Raw genomic sequence first — 15,918 nt, forward strand, 5'->3', positions numbered from 1 at the left:
GTGCCCAACAGATGATTCTGATGAGCAGAGCTTATAATGATTGCTAAAGTATTGAAATTAGTTTCCTGTTATGCGGCGGTGGGAAACACGGTCTGCCATTGATGGCTAGAGCCGACAATCGCAAGCCGGTTTCACAATGGCGCAAAACCAATTTTTGGCCTTCTGGCCATATTGTCCATTCATGCCACCAAATATGGCCGCTGTCAACGGGAGCAGAAAATACCGCCCAGAGTCTTTTACCCATCAATTACCTGCCAGGGACTAAGTTGTAAACTGCAGTTAATTCCAAAACCCCTGAGAGAGAATTTTCTGCATCATTTCTTAACCATTTTTTCTGCTGCAGCTTACTACACCTCCCCACTGACTCCCCAACAGCCATCAAAATGCCAACTTCCCTGAAGGAATCATCTCATATCTGTGCACTTTAGAGTAGGAAGTATAGAGGGAGTAGCAAAGGGATGTTATGAAAATCAACTTACTCTCCTCTGCACCTAACTGCCAACATCCCTACACTTCAAATCTCTTCCAACCATCCCACGATTTTAGACTCTCCATTCAACACAGGCATTGTTAACGTCTTAAGCACAGCCACCTCAGATCAGAATTCTCCTAGTTCTAATATTCTTTAACTACAGAATCTTGCATCTAAAACTCACTCCCTCTCATTTGTCAGTTTGACTATCTCAGAAATCCAACTTACTGTTAGGAGTCCTTCAGTTAACAATGGGTTTAAACTCATTTAGCCAGCACACAGAGTTTCAAATAAACGGAGCTTGAAAGAGATGTGTCCTGCAATAAGCTTGTTCAAAACTAAAACCCTGCTTGAGAGTAGAGCCATACCCATAATCTACTCACATCTACAATTAACTTCCTGTTGATCCTTTGCTATTTTACTATTCATCTCCCAGGAAGCTTGGTCATATGATCAGTGCTTTACCAAATATCATCTCCTAAAGAAACCTTGTTCTTAAAGGGACCATCACCCCACCATAAAATATAGGTCTTTTCCTCCAAAAACAAGGGCTATCACACTGTATGTAGCAAACTGAAGCACAGCCAAACTATTCCACAGGCATATCAGCCTGATGGGGGTCTCGGCAACTAGTCAGAGAATTGACGGGGAAACCTCGACAATTCCATGTGGGAGGGGCCTGATGATATTAAGTGCCCTTCAGGAACTGGAGTGGCCACTGGCAGGCCTTCTCTGGATTCAGGGCCCCAGTGAAGGATGTAACATCTGTCAAGAGCTGCTAGCCAACATGAGGCTGGCAGATCCTCATTTCCATCACATGGTCACTGGGAGCCACCAGTCAGCACTAAGAGAAAGCTGTTAGCAACAAACTAAGTGAGAGAGGAGCAGAGTTACATAGCTTTCACTGCTAGGGAAGGTGAGAAAGCTTGGGGCTGCAGAAACAAGAAGTCCTACACCTTGTAGCCCTACAAATTATAAACTTTTAAACACAAATGAGTGAGCCTCAAGCCTTTGATCGCCTTACCTTGCCAGGTGTCTATGATAGGTTTCCCATTTAGGGCTGAGTTAAAAATCATTTGTGTCTCACTTCTGTTATGTATTTGATAATGAGGCTCCTGGTTAAGACTGGTAGGCACTTTGTTGATGACCAGAAACAGTAGCATTAAAATTAGGAATCAGCCCAAATATAGTTGGAAACAGAGCTCCTCCCGTTAACTGCTTTTAAAATCCCCCTGTTGTATTTGTGTTTGCTCCCATTATTTCTCAATGTCAGTCTTTGACTTGTGTGATGTTAAACCTAGTCATTTACTTCATCTAGGGACAACTCAGTGGCAGAAGGACATGAAATAACTCATTGCAGTTTGTAGATTGCAGCCTCTTGAGATTAAGCACTGAGAGACAGCATCATTAACAGTTCCCCTGCTGCCGGAGGCTATTTTACCATGATCACTGGATAGCATCACAATAGTCTTAATGGAATCCAGGAGATCAATGGAAGCAGAACAGATTGCCTCTGTCACTCTGAAATTTCAAGTTTCTACAGCCTGAGCATTAATGCAAGAAGCGCCGACTACTCTTAAGGCCTATGGCATGGAGGGATCCAATCCAAATCTCCCTGTAGTTGTCAATGTTCACTGGTGGACTGTACTGTTGAAAAATTGCCATGCTGGTCTGCGTACATGGCTAATGGAGTCAATCACTCAAGATGATACCTGCAGCACAATGCTTGGCACTCACAAACTGCTAGTAAACCAGTAACTGTACCAATGCTTGCCATTTAGAAGGCATCCTTCTTATTATAAAAAGGTTTGATAAGATCCAGATCCCCAGCATAATCATCTGAGGTAGTAAACAAACATGAAGGTTCCTTCTCCTCTGCCACGACCCGTTGCTCACTTATTATAGTACAGCTAATCTAGTACGGCCTGATCAATCACGTTGAAATGTCCAGGTTGGATTTTGGATTTTAGAAGCTAACAAACTGGCTTATAAATCACAAGATAAAAACTGACTTTATAAAGTAACTCATTTTATATATACCATGTATGAGTCTTGAAATCCCAAACTTTACATTAATTCCGATTATCTCGATTTTATATTTTACTGACCAATATTTTGTATCTATGATCTTTGAAAGTCTGAAATTTCCCCAAAGTAGAAAAACATTATCACTTTCTACAAACATAAATTGTAGTTTCAATGCAACTTTAGGACTTTCTAATACTTTAAAAGAAATTCCATAGTTCAACATATTCCACAAGATTTAATTCAGAGTTGAAAAATAATCAAATTATTTCGATTTTGAAGATAATTACATATGTTACATTAAATGCACAACAAATGTGACAAGAAAAATTAAAAGATAATAAAAGGCATAAAAATCCAAACTCACTTACTTCAATTAGGAATACTAGAAGTGAACAAAATTCATAAACATTTCTTCCAAAAAAATGAATTAACCTACTGTACGCATTACTAAACTACTGTATGCATTACTAAACTACTATACGCATTACTAAACTAAGTTCATAAATGCTGTACCTGTTGCCCAATTGCTTGGAGCATTGTTGAATCTCAGTGGTTCTTCCTGCAATGGGCTGAACAATCTGCCTTTATGCTGCAATTTTTATTTTTCTAGAACAACCACCCCAGTTCACAGAGTTGTCTACTTTTAGAGACTCAGCTCCTTCAAAGATCTAAACACACCTTGTGTATTTCATTAAATAAATTCATTGCTTCGCATGTACAATGAACTGTTGGACACAGAACAAATCTCCTGAAGCTGTGTGTCCCTGGCTTAAATGTTTCAGAGTGAGCTGTAATTTAGTTGGCATAACCACCCATGGGAACTCAGATTTAGAAGAATCGCAGGAAGCAACCTTTCACCTCCCAAACCTCTGGCTCTACTGCATGCCTCTGAACGATAAGCCAGGTTTCCTGAAAATTTCACTCAGTAAGAAATAAACTTACTTTTATGTGTAGTTGGTTCCTATGAAGTACTGAGTATACCCTTGGTTCCTCCTAATCTTTGCAGTCTGCTCCTTGCAACATGTTTACATACTGGTGAGAAATATTTATTACAGTGTTCCCAATAACACAGGGCAATAACAGACATTGGTTAGCAATAAAAAATTAACCAAGAATTACACAGAAACTGATTCTGTGCTAGGTACAGTGCCACTAATGATTAGCAGAATTTGTTAAAACTTTGGGCAAAAAGGTACATGCAAATTAAGCGGAAGAAAGCTGTTTTTACATTGGTAGTCAGTGAAACGATTAAAATTCTAATGCACTTAAAAACCTATCCAATTATGTTTCCTCTACTTCCTCAAAGTCCATGACTCGATGCTATTTCATGATTCATTCCTATAATTAAGGATCAAGCAAGAAAAAGCTAAAAGTACAAAATGCTTTGTGGCACTAGTTACCAGCAACAGCAGATTAAACAATAATTAAAATGATTTATATTTTCAGTAACTTTTTAAAGTAAAATTCCCTAAGTGAATATTATAAAAAATCCAGAGTACAAAAAACATTGCACAAGAGAATTTAATTCTTATGCACGGACAAAGTGTAAACACTGTTGAGTCGAGCTTCCTATTTCAACTTCAATGTTTACTTTATTATTTCCCATCTTTGTCTAACACATTAATCACAAGCAAAACATTTTTCTTAGCATAACAACCATTAATAAAAAATGCTTTGGGGGCCTTTCATAAAAAAGACTTCAATATTTATGCAACATAAAATTTCCCCATCTCCAGTATGAAGCATATGCCACAAAGAAAACAGAGAAACATTTTTAAAATCATAATTTTAGTCTGTATATTTATATGGGCAGTGCAGAAAGAAACCATTTAGCACATCATGTCTTCAATGGTATTAGTATAATCTCATCCTACTGCTCCACTCTGTGCTTTTCTTTTAAAGTAACTACCTATTTCTCTTATTAAAGAATTTAAGAAATGCTTCAACAGTTTGGAGCAGAGACTTCTAAGAATTCTTCGGGTAAAGATATTTTTTCTAACCTCTTCTTTAATTTTTTCGTGGCTATTTTACAAGCGGTGCCCTTGTTAGAAATCTCTGTGACCAATGGAAGCCGTTAAACACTATTATAACCTTTTCACAAACTTGAAAACCTCAATCAGATCATCCTTTAACCTTCTCAAATCTGGTGAAAAAAAGTTCGAACTCAGGTCTCTCCTCATGTCTATAGCCTCTCATCCCATTAAATAATTCCAGTAAAAAGGGGCTGCACTATTCTGTTGCTGTTATAACCTGATCATGGGCTGCCCAAAACTGTGCACAATATTCCAAATGACACTTAATTAAGGTCATCTATGCCTTCAGATCAAACCAAGACTGCAAAAATGGGCTCTACAGTGCAGCTGCTGCCAGCATTACAAAAATGCTGAAGTGAAATAATGGCGGCTGAAATATTGTCAGCCACCTCCAACACATCTCACTTACTGACAGGGCACTAATGGGACATGCCATGTGTGTGCCAGATGCAGCAGAGTGGACAGATTGTGATGTCATATAGCCTCTAACACTGACTTGATACACAACCTGCCATTTTAAATCACACAAATCCAGTTAATGCCCTCTCTTAAACACTCCCACACATTCAGTTGCACGAGGAATCACCCCTACTGCCAACAAGCATTATTTAAAGGGACAACCATTCAATTTCCAGTTGAGCTGATTTTGATTTACTTTTGCAGTTGCAGGCTTAGTGGAAGCAGTGTTGATTGTCATTGGAGGATTTCTGCAAACGTTTTGGATTTTTAAGGGGATGGTATTGGATCTTGACAAGGAAATCAAAGGAATTTGGAAGCCTGTCAGGAAAATGTCTGCTTCTGTCCTGGAAGTTGCAGCCCCTATTGGGCTGCGGAATGATTTGGAAATGAAGCACAGGTAGCAAAGAGGGGAAACAGTGTGCAGAGAGAAGAGGAGAAAGAGGAGGAAGGGTAGAGGCATCCTGGACTCCCATCACTCCAGATGTGCTGCCCATGAGTGATTCTGATACTCAATTTGCCCAAGATATCATCGCAATATCACAGTTGCTCCACAATTCCCTCTTGTCACTGTCAATCTATTAGCTAAGTGCCATCACAGTGTCCTCTTAGTCAAACTCTTAATGTAAAAGCAATCAATAAAAAATATCCTTCCATAACAACTTTATCTAACAACACTTCCAATGTAAAAACTGAACCATTCATCCTTGTACATTCCCTTTGTGCCTGTCTTACAGGTGCAGTTTCCTGTCATAGTGCTACCATCGAAGACTATTGACTTTCACTGATGCTGCAGATGGCTTTGCAGGAAGAGCTTCTGAGATTTTAGGGCCTGGCTTCAAACTGAACCACCTTGGCATGAGTGGCAGCAGTCTTGGCTGGCTGGCTGACAGAATGGAAGCAGCAAGGGCACCAGAGTGGCAGTTATTGGTGCATGAACGCTCCTATCCTCAGAGAGGATAGCAGGTTTGTGCAACATGCATTCACCACTTCTCCCCTTGGGCAAACCTCTGCAATTCTAGTAATCTGTTGGAGGGCAGATTTCTGGGTTGCTACCAGAGCCTGCATATCCCTTTGAGCACTTCGATAATGTGAAAGTTTAGATTTTATTCACAACTATTAAAGCTCAAATTTCAGAAAGCACTTCAAAATCTCACCAAGAGCTGCAAACATACCTTCACTTGCAGCATATCCTCAATGCCTCTTTTTTCATTTGCTACTGCATTATTTTTCATGATGACTCCTGAAATAAACAAATAAAGTTTTTGGTCATCCTTAAACTTTGTCCTGTATTTCTGAAGATAGAAGTACTTTGCACATACCAATGTGTTCCTGTGCACAAACCTACATTCGCTCTGGTGAAATCTGTTCAACCAACACTATCTAAACTGTAAATATGTTATTAGATTATTCATAATACCATTAAAATTGCATATTTTCTGAATGAACACTTGTAGATTTCTAGGTCTCTTTTGCTTTTTGTGTCTTTCACAACATTGCACATATTCAATAAATTGAACACTAAGAACGGAATCTAAAAAAGTGATCTAAATCAGAGAAGCGCAAGCATCAACTGAGAAAAGTGTCATTCAAGAAGGCTGCAGAAATCATCTGAAATTCAGTCAGCAGCAAATGAAAAATACAATTACACACCGTCTAGCAAACAGTTACTTGGGTTGATTTTAAAAAAAACCACAACATTTTTTATTTCTTGTCTGTAGTTTAGAGGCAATCGACGGTATCTTGTGGCCCTCTCCCACAGCGAGTTTGGTGACGGGGGTGCATTTAATCGGGGGCGAGAGGGTAGAAGGTGGGATGCTGTCACCTTCCCACCTTCAGCCTGATTAAGTTCATGGCAGGACAGCCCATCAAAGGCCTTCCTGCCCATCAATTGAAGCCCTTAACATGCTTCCTTAACCAGGCTTCATCTTGCCACCACTGACATTAACCCACAGGTGGGCAGGAGACTTGCTATGCAGGGAGCACAACAGGGTTCCAAGGATTCATGGGGGGGGGCGGCGGGGGGCTTTGTTCAAAGGCATTCAGTGCCTAATCAAGGGACCCAGCATCTGGAAGTGGGGGCACTGAAAGCCACAGTCCCCCTTATCTTCTTGCTGAACTCCCTCCCCCATGACACCCTTCCCATCATCACTCACTTGTGCCTGGGTGCCTCCTCAATCTGAGGCTTCGGGTGGATGTAGTATCTGCAGCAGCCACTGCCTATCCTACTTTCCATTGGCTGTGGTGCATCTGGATGGGTGGACAGGGTCACTGGTAACTGCAACCTCTCACTGGCCCAGTGCTGCAGCTCATGGTGCCAGCAACGTTCTGCAGAGTCACGCTGACACCAGGCATCCACTGTGTGGTCTTCTGCGGCTGCTGCTCCGTGAAACTTGTCACCCTCCCTGTGGAAGAAGCGAAGCGTTCACCTACCTGAGGCATACCAGAGCTAATGCCATCAATGGACTCCTCCATCACCCACACACCGTCTACTCAAAGCCTCAGGCAGCTCTGCCAGATTCTCCAGTTTGCCTCTGTAACTCCAACAGGTTGAGTGTGGCCCTCATCAGAGGCCTTTCATCAACCAGGATGCTGCCCTCCAACAATCCTCTGACTGCCAGTGGCCTCGCCTGTCACTGCTCCCTCATCTGCATCTGCAAGACTGCTGTGCACACCAGATTGTAGCCCGTGCCAGCATGTGATTGACACCCTACCAAGGTGAGCGTATCTGTGCAGGGACAGGAGTGACGCTGCGCCTGCAGAGACATCTGGACTGTCGTCCTCTGAGGAGGTATGAGGTGGAATACATGGAGGCTGCTCTGCAACAGTCAACCCTCAAATGACGCATAAAAACAATTACTGAGTGATGACTTTAAGGGCCACCATCATTCATGGGTGCAGCAGGCTGCCACATTTGCAATAGATGAAGGGTAAGCAGGATCCCGGCTCACTCTATGTGCAATGTAATGTACCAGATCCTTCTGCTACACCTGCACCACCAAATCTTTATCCCTTTGATATAGACTGACAATATTTACTCATAGTTTGATTCAAGTCTTGTGTTATCATAAGGCTTGTGTTGCAACTATAACTACTCTAACTCTAATCTATTTGATAATTAACATTACAACATTAAAAGCATGAATTAACAGGGTTCAATCAACTCCACCCACCCCCTCCCCGCCCCGCTTCAAGTCTTTGAAATCAGGGTTTGAGGTGGTCTGGAGGTCTTATACCCCTGCCACATCTCATTTGCTGTCTGGTTGGGACAGTAGTAGGATCTAGGGGTTGTTGATCTTGGTTGTGGATCATTAGTTGGAGCTGGGTGCAGACATGGCTTCATGCACTTTTTCCATTGGCGAGTGTTATACCACACCTGGTTGGCTGGGTTACTGCAGTGGTGGTTTGGTACAACGGGTGGTGGTTGTTTCTTTCTGGGAGGACAGCAATAGCATCCACCCGGTTGTTGGCTGTGTCTCTTCTTCTTTCACCTTTTCCAGCATCTTGAAGCCTTCCGTGGTTCGGGGGATGCCATCCTGTGGATGGAAGAAAAGTGTAGAGGCAGCTCACTTTTGTTGAGTAGTGTTTGTGGGCTGCTTCCTGATTCCAGTGGACTCCGTGGTTTTATCACTGGCTGGTAATTGCTGGGGCTGTGTGTAGGTCATCATCTTAGTCGACCATCCTGTGGTCGCTGGTGGAGACAGAGGCTCTGCTGGAAGTTGTTCGGGCTCTGATGTCACCTCCACTTGTGGTGCTATGGTAACCATCTGCACTGTGGGTTGGTCTGGCCCTTGGTTCAGCTCGGTGAACTGAAAAGGAGAACAGACATGCTCCACGAACAGGGAAGAGAGGTTACAGACAAAGACAACATTGGGTTGCTGCTTTGTAATTGGGCTTTCGGGAGGATGGGTTTCTGGCTGTATAGGGACCATGGCTGTCTTCATATCTTCTACCGGTTGAAGCAGGTCAAGAGCTATTGCATGCGTCACTACTGAGGAATGAAAAGGACTGGTTTTGCATGACGTACATAACTTCTGTGATCTGTTTGTCACTGTACCTTAATGGCTCTTGTATCATCCCTATTACTGGGAGTTGGACTCCCCCTGCAACGTAGAGTAGGATGCCAGTGGCCTTGGAGCTACGGTTCTTCATCGGAAACTTAACCTTAAATTGGTTAAATGACCATTCACTGAGATGTCAGTGTTCCAGGAAGAGTTCTCAGATGAGTTCTGATTTCAGATATCCGTATTCACAACCTTCTGCCATGTGGTAAAGGAAATTGATAAAGGAATCGACAGGCTACCCAGGCTGCTGGTCTCTCCTGTTAAATTTGGCGCTTTCCAAGATTTCGTTAGATGACAGGTCGAAAAAGAGGTCAAAAGATTTGAAAACATCTTCAAACTTTGGAATGGCAGCGATGAGCCAAGAGGAGGAAGCTGCTGCAAGATGGTCACAGGTTAGGTGGCGGCTGTGGGTCAGTTGAATGGCAGCGGCTTGCTGCAGATCAGGTCCAGCTTGGGAGAGCAGACATCTTGTTGGCCGGGAAGCCCCAATATTTTGCGAGACACTTGGGCTTTTGTTAAATGGGAGGTTCTCCGTGTTCCATGGCTTTTTTTTATTCTTTTGCTGTGCTCCAGAGTTGGGGTCATATGGAGCGGGCTCCAAGTCCAGGGTCAGATTAGTGACGAACATGTAACTGAGTTTTCTGCCGGACTGATTTTTAAAATGAATAGTTCATAGGACTGGCTTAAAGGCTGTATCTCACCCTGCAGGCTTCTGACTGCTAGCTTGACTTTGTTGAAAATGCCTCCACAGGGATCCAGTGCAGACTTTAGCTTGAGCTGCCTTTTTTCTGCTGCCAGGATCTTCTGTCTCTGCAGCTTTTCAGGTGAGTTTTCTCAGCTTCTTGAGCAAGGTACTTTTTTCAGGGCAGAAATTTGTTCCTGGTGTCTTTTTCTTGATTTCTTCAGTCTTTTTATAGAGGACGTAGATTTTGATCTCCAACTGCCACTAGGTTTTACTGGGTTGCCGCTATCTGTGGTGCATACTGCTTAGGTATCATTAATCAGTCTCCTAGAAGTTACCAAGAAGAGGTCATTAACATTACTGAACTATGCACGTATCTACAGTAGAGAGTACAGGCCTTGAGAGGAGTCCATGGCATTTCCTTACACGTTGTTACCTAGCTCTACATTGCTGACCTAAGATCTAGGTCAGGTGCCTTCTTACATCACTGGTGGGCATTAATATACTCAGTCCCAGGTTAACCCTTAATGTACCGGATCCTTCTACTACATGCATGACACTTAAGCTCACCTTTGCAGTGTGGAGGCAATCATTCATCCTTTACTGACACTGGATGCAGTCCCTTGGATGGAAGTCCCAGCCACTCAGCTCTGCACTGACCTCCATCTAGGATACCTTCGAAATAGAATCCCTCTGTATTCCCAATGGCCTGGAGGAGGATGACCATTAAACTCTGGCTGAACCATAGAGTGGTGCACTGAGTGGATTGTGACTTCTCCAAACACAGTTACTAACTAAATCACCAACTAAACTTTGACTAACTTTGCCTCTTCCTGGACCTTCAGAAGTTTTTGGTTGCGATATTCACACATCTGACAATGCTGGCAAGTTCAATTGCAATCCTCCTTCAGAAAGACTTCCTGCAGAGATCCAGCTTTTAAACAGGGCTTTCTGCCCTTCTCCTGTATGGGGGTTAGGTGGCTTCCTATCAGAACCACCCCACCAGGTTATTCGATGGCAAGCCACCATCACCTATATTCAGAGGATTGGCACCATGTGATCAGGTTCAGGTGGCCGCATCCTTCCCAGGCCATGTTATTCCAGGCCCGCTGTTGGACCCAGTGACAGTAGGACAAAATCCAGCCCACCGTTTCTGTGTTTATTTAGTCACTATATTTACGTTGCAGTGGCTACTTTATAAAATTATTAACGTGCAATACATGTCTATCACTATTATACAATGTGTCATGCAGTTTCATCACAAGTGTAGAAGATTAAAGACTTCACTCCTAATACGGCTCATCCAGTTTTACTGAGTATTGGTCTGCAGGGTGCCATGGACCAGCTGTTCAGTATATACTTGCACTCCGTCAGAACGGCTATGGAAGACATTATTCACATTAAAAATGTTCTTTCTAGGGCAACTGTCTCTCAAACATCAAAATTTTAATTGAAAAAATTCCACATCATGGCATTGAAAACTATTGCAAACCAGACCAAATGTATACCTTGAAATGGTTTGAGGCGACGTGTGGCTACTTTCAAGTGTTTTGTCCTACCTAGATCCTCCCCAAGCAGATAATACCAACCATTGATCTCCTGTAATTAATAAAAAGGGTTAGTGTAAGACCCAAAAAAACCAAAATTCATTTTGAAAAGCTCAAAAAATCTTGCTGTTATTATGAAAGCAGTCCACAAAACAGCCAAACTAACAATATATAATGAGATAAAAACAAAAAACTGCGGATGCTGGAAATCCAAAACAAAAACAGAATTACCTGGAAAAACTCAGCAGGTCTGGCAGCATCAGCGGAAAAGAAAAGAGTTGATGATTCAAGTCCTCATGACCCTTCAACAAAACTGATTGAATATTAGAAGAGGGGTGAAACATAAGCTGGTTTAAGGTGGGGGGGGGAGTGGCGGGGGTGGTGTGATTGTAGGGACAAGCAAGCAGTGATAGGAGCAGATAATCAAAAGATGTCACAGAAAAAGGAACAAAGAAGTGTTGAAGGTGGTGATATTATCTAAACGAATGTGCTAATTAAGAATGGATGGCAGGACACACAAGGTACAGCTCTAGTGGGTGTGGGGTGGAAAGACTAGCAGGGCATATAAGATTTAAAAATAATGGAAATAGGTGGGAAAAGAAAAATCGATATAAATTATTGGAAAAAACAAAAGGAAGGGGGAAGAAACGGAAAGGGGGTGGGGTTGGAGGAGGGAGTTCAAGATCTAAAGATGTTGATTTCAATATTCAGTCTGGAATTTTGTTTAAGGAGATTTTAATCAGTGCTAAACATAAAGTGCTTTCATACATGGGCTATTTTGTTACAAAAGATTTAATTATACACAAGTTAAACAAAATATTACAAGAAAATACCTTCGATCTGATTGTTGACTTCACAATTGAAGCCAACAAGGTTGTCTCGTTAGATGAAATTAACAACATTTCATAAAAGTTCTGGACTAATTTTATTACCAGTGGTGCCGGATAACTTGTAGTTATAACTTTCATCACACCCGATTTTCCAATCCATTGAATTCAATGGAAAGGAAAATGAGGGTAAATTGAGTGCAGGAAAATGAGGGTAGATTGAGTGCAGGAAAATGAGGGTAAATTGAGTGCAGCCAAACCTCCCACAGCAGTCTTTCACCAATACCAAAAGTGAAAAACTACGCTGTTATTTTTGCAGCCTGTCGCCACTGGTTTAGTTTACAACTACAGCTAGCTTTTTGACTTTACATAATTATTTTTTCCAAATTCTTCTGGTATCCATTAATTTTCAGGAAGGTGTGATCCAGGTTTCCCATCCTAACAGACCATAATTTTCTGGATCTTACCAAATTTTGCCAAAGATACTGAGGGAAGAAGGGCTGAGTGGGGACAGACTGAAAGATACAATGGGGGCTGAAATGCGTTCTAGTTTATCGATGGGAATTGAGTTGTAGTGAGCTTAAAAATGCAATATTAGTCTCCTGACCAACTACACACTCAAAAACTTAATCCAGGCCCTGCTATGGTGAAGTTAAATCCTGTTGAATTTGGAAAGGCCAGGGAGAGGAGGGGTGTTGGTGGAAAGGAGCGTGTTGCAATGGGGTCCAAATAAGAGAGGTCCTTTTGTTAGGACAAAGGTTTTCATAATGCTGATGGCACTGGCTCTGTCCCAGCTGAGCATGGTGGTCATGCTCTTGGCTTATGTCAATGGATGACCTCCTCATGGTCACAGGTGCTGTTGGCCAATGGAGGATAAGCAAGTGCAAGCAGGTCTACTCCGCAGTGTCCTCTTCCAGAATCGGTGAGGAAAAATGCTCTATGCTCCTAGTGGATCAGTGGCAGCTAGGATCCCTGATGGAGGAGCTCAGAACTTTTGTCTGGAGGACCACCCACTTCCTCTGCCTGCGAATCTATTACAGCCCTGGCCAGCAAGCTGGCAAGATCTGGGGGCACTGTTCAGGACTGTTCCAAATGCTGCCCTGAAGGGGTTGACTGGTGGTGATAAACCAACTGGTGGCTGCTATGCTGTGGTACTGGTTGTTCACTTTGATCCCAACCCGGGTTTGTTGCCAAGAAGGGACAAAAGCTTTTGCCTCTGTATATACTGAAACCACAAAAGAAATTGGCCTTTCTGAAATCTCTTTAACATTCTTCATTTATAAATGTTGATATGTTTATATATAGGGTGTCAGTAGTCTCCATACTGCTGTTCTTTAATAAATTAAGTATGAAATACTAAATATGTACATCATAAGTAGCATACGCATGAAATCTTAAAACTACAGACTACACTTTCAATTTTTCTGATGTTAAAGATAGGACGCTGATGACCTATTAAAAATGTTTTTAATTTGTTTACAATGCAATTTTAATTTGCTGTGAGGATTTAAGCAGAACAATTATCATTACACTTTTGGGAAAAAAAGTAATTTTCATATTTCCAAAGTGATTAATCAGCGAAGATAAGTAGTACATATCCAAATAAAATAAATTCTGCACCATGTTATCATAGAATCATAAGGGTGCAGCACATCAACTCAGTGCCAGTTACTGACTAATCAAATCTAATTTTGTTGATTTCAGCACCTGGAACAAAATGTTGTCATTAATCTCGCACCTTTTAGATAGTCTGTTTGTCCAGCATTCACTATTCAGCAAATTGTGTCACTGAGCAGCATTTCCATATTCTGATAATTATCAACATTTTCTTTCTGTTTGTTTTCCTTTTCGACTCTCACGATTTTTACCCTGACAGCAAGCAGACTGTGCCAACTTTTTTTAAAAATAAGAAGTGTATGGAACTTATCTTTCCTCAAGGGAACATTAATATAGACTGGCTAGTGAAACTTCTGTCAGTGAAACTGCAAGAATTCTTAAACCATGTTAGAGGTACTAAATTGCTTTCAAAAACTTTTGCTCAACAATTTGAGTTGTGTCCACATTAAAATTACAATGAGTCACATGGGCTTAATAAGGTGCTTCAGCGAACCAAATTTTCAAACTACAAGTCACAGTACCATTGTGTCACCAAAGTGTGGCACCTCGGAACTTCTGTGTGCACATGCATCACTCCAACTCCTCTGGATCCTTCCACTGCAGTGACTCAATTTCAGAACCACTTGCACTCACATAGCATAGTTCGCACAATGTCCTAGGACACTTTATAGCAAATCAGGCATTGAGAACAAAGTGGAAGATATGCAAAAACATGCTTGAAGAAGTAGGTTTTTAAGAGTTCTGTGAAGGTGAAGACAGTGTGCAAGAGAGAGGCATTTAAGAAGAAAGTAGCCAAGTACAGACTTGTGGCAACTGAGGACTCTGAAAGCATTGTGCAGCACCAGGAAGGAACACTCACAGTGGAGTGAATATGTGCTGTGACATCAAACTGTAGATGATTTAGGGTTCAGGGAGCCAATGGAAGAGTTGGCAAAAAAATAGTGTGGATTTTCAAATTAATATACTAGTGGATTGTGAGGCAGTGGAGATCAAAAAGAACAGGGAAGATGAGTGTGTGGAATGTAATACAAATAGATGAGTGGGTGAAACACAAGAACCTCTAATCAAGGTACTGCAGAAATAATGACTAGTGGTGGCACTGACATGGATGCGGGTGTCAGTGGTCATGTGGTAAGAACACTGGCCAGCTAAGGTGGAAGTAGGGAGTCTTAGTGATGGTCACAGTGAAGCATGTGGAGCTCCACTCAGAGCTTCATTCCAAGTGAGTACCCATGAAGGGGTATGGAATCAGTATTGGAATTGTAAAGATTTTGTCAGAAGTAAAAGAATGTGGCTTCTGCCTTGCCCATTTTGAGCTGGAGAACGTTCTGGCTCATATAATACCACACAGGAAGTTGGATAGCTTGCATTAACAAAACCTTCCAAAAGAATGGAAAGCGGCAGCAAAAACCACTGTAAAAAGGGCATTTGTCAGAAAGAGCTTTCACAGTATTATCTGGGGTGAGTGTTTGTCATGTCCTCTCTTTACCAGGGTGGAGGGGCAGAAACGAAGCAAGGGTAAAAACTTAGGCTAAGGTTCCCATAGAGAGTGATGCCCACCAACGCATGCTGGAACTGTGCATGTATGAAGGTCAAGTAAAGCTAAAGATCAAGCCCAATGGTGATGGCTACCATTGTTAAAAAAAATCTGCCAATGTCAGTTCAAACACTACATGAGGGAGGCATTTGGGAAATGTCCCCGAGGACCTGCTGATATTGGCCAAAATGTGCCACAGCTACCACTTTTCAGAGGACAGGAAAACAAAATGAGATTCAATTTAGATAAGGAATTAAAATTGTAGTAATGAGATTGCCTGCTTTAGTGTCCCTATTTGTTCCTCTAATTTAATTTTAATCCACTTTCATCCATTAACATAACAGTAAACTTGCCACCAAGTGGTGGTTAGCAGCTGTAATAATAATGGGTCACACAAGAAACGTGACTGCTGCTGTTGCTGCTTTGGGCTTTACTTAGCATGTTGAAGCAAATCCTGTAATTTTGGATTCACATTCCACATGAAACCCAAATCAGCACCAACCCTAAGAAATCAGCTACAGGAGAAAAATCAATTTTTTCACGCAAAAATGACATGTACATTGATACATTTGAAAATGTCTTGAACTCTGAACCTGCCACTTCTTCTGCGAAGATGGTTCATCATTTTCTGATCAATTAACTATGATCCCAAGTA

General features: G+C 41.8%; 1 protein-coding gene across 4 annotated transcripts in view; it reads right to left on the minus strand.

Moving 5' to 3' along the window:
* rgs3a (regulator of G protein signaling 3a) overlaps positions 1-3,284 on the minus strand; it is a 267,593-nt gene extending 264,309 nt beyond the window's left edge. For 3 of the 4 annotated variants that reach the window (XM_041193069.1, XM_041193070.1, XM_041193068.1), the window contains exon 1: positions 3,014-3,284. In XM_041193069.1, coding sequence (XP_041049003.1) covers positions 3,014-3,037 — 24 coding nt within the window. In that variant the 5' untranslated portion in view covers positions 3,038-3,284. The remainder of the gene's footprint in view (positions 1-3,013) is intronic. The other variant, XM_041193071.1, reaches the window with a different exon arrangement.
* Between the last annotated feature and the right edge of the window lie 12,634 nt (positions 3,285-15,918).

Source organism: Carcharodon carcharias, chromosome 8 (assembly GCF_017639515.1).
Source record: "Carcharodon carcharias isolate sCarCar2 chromosome 8, sCarCar2.pri, whole genome shotgun sequence".
Lineage (NCBI taxonomy): Eukaryota > Metazoa > Chordata > Chondrichthyes > Lamniformes > Lamnidae > Carcharodon > Carcharodon carcharias.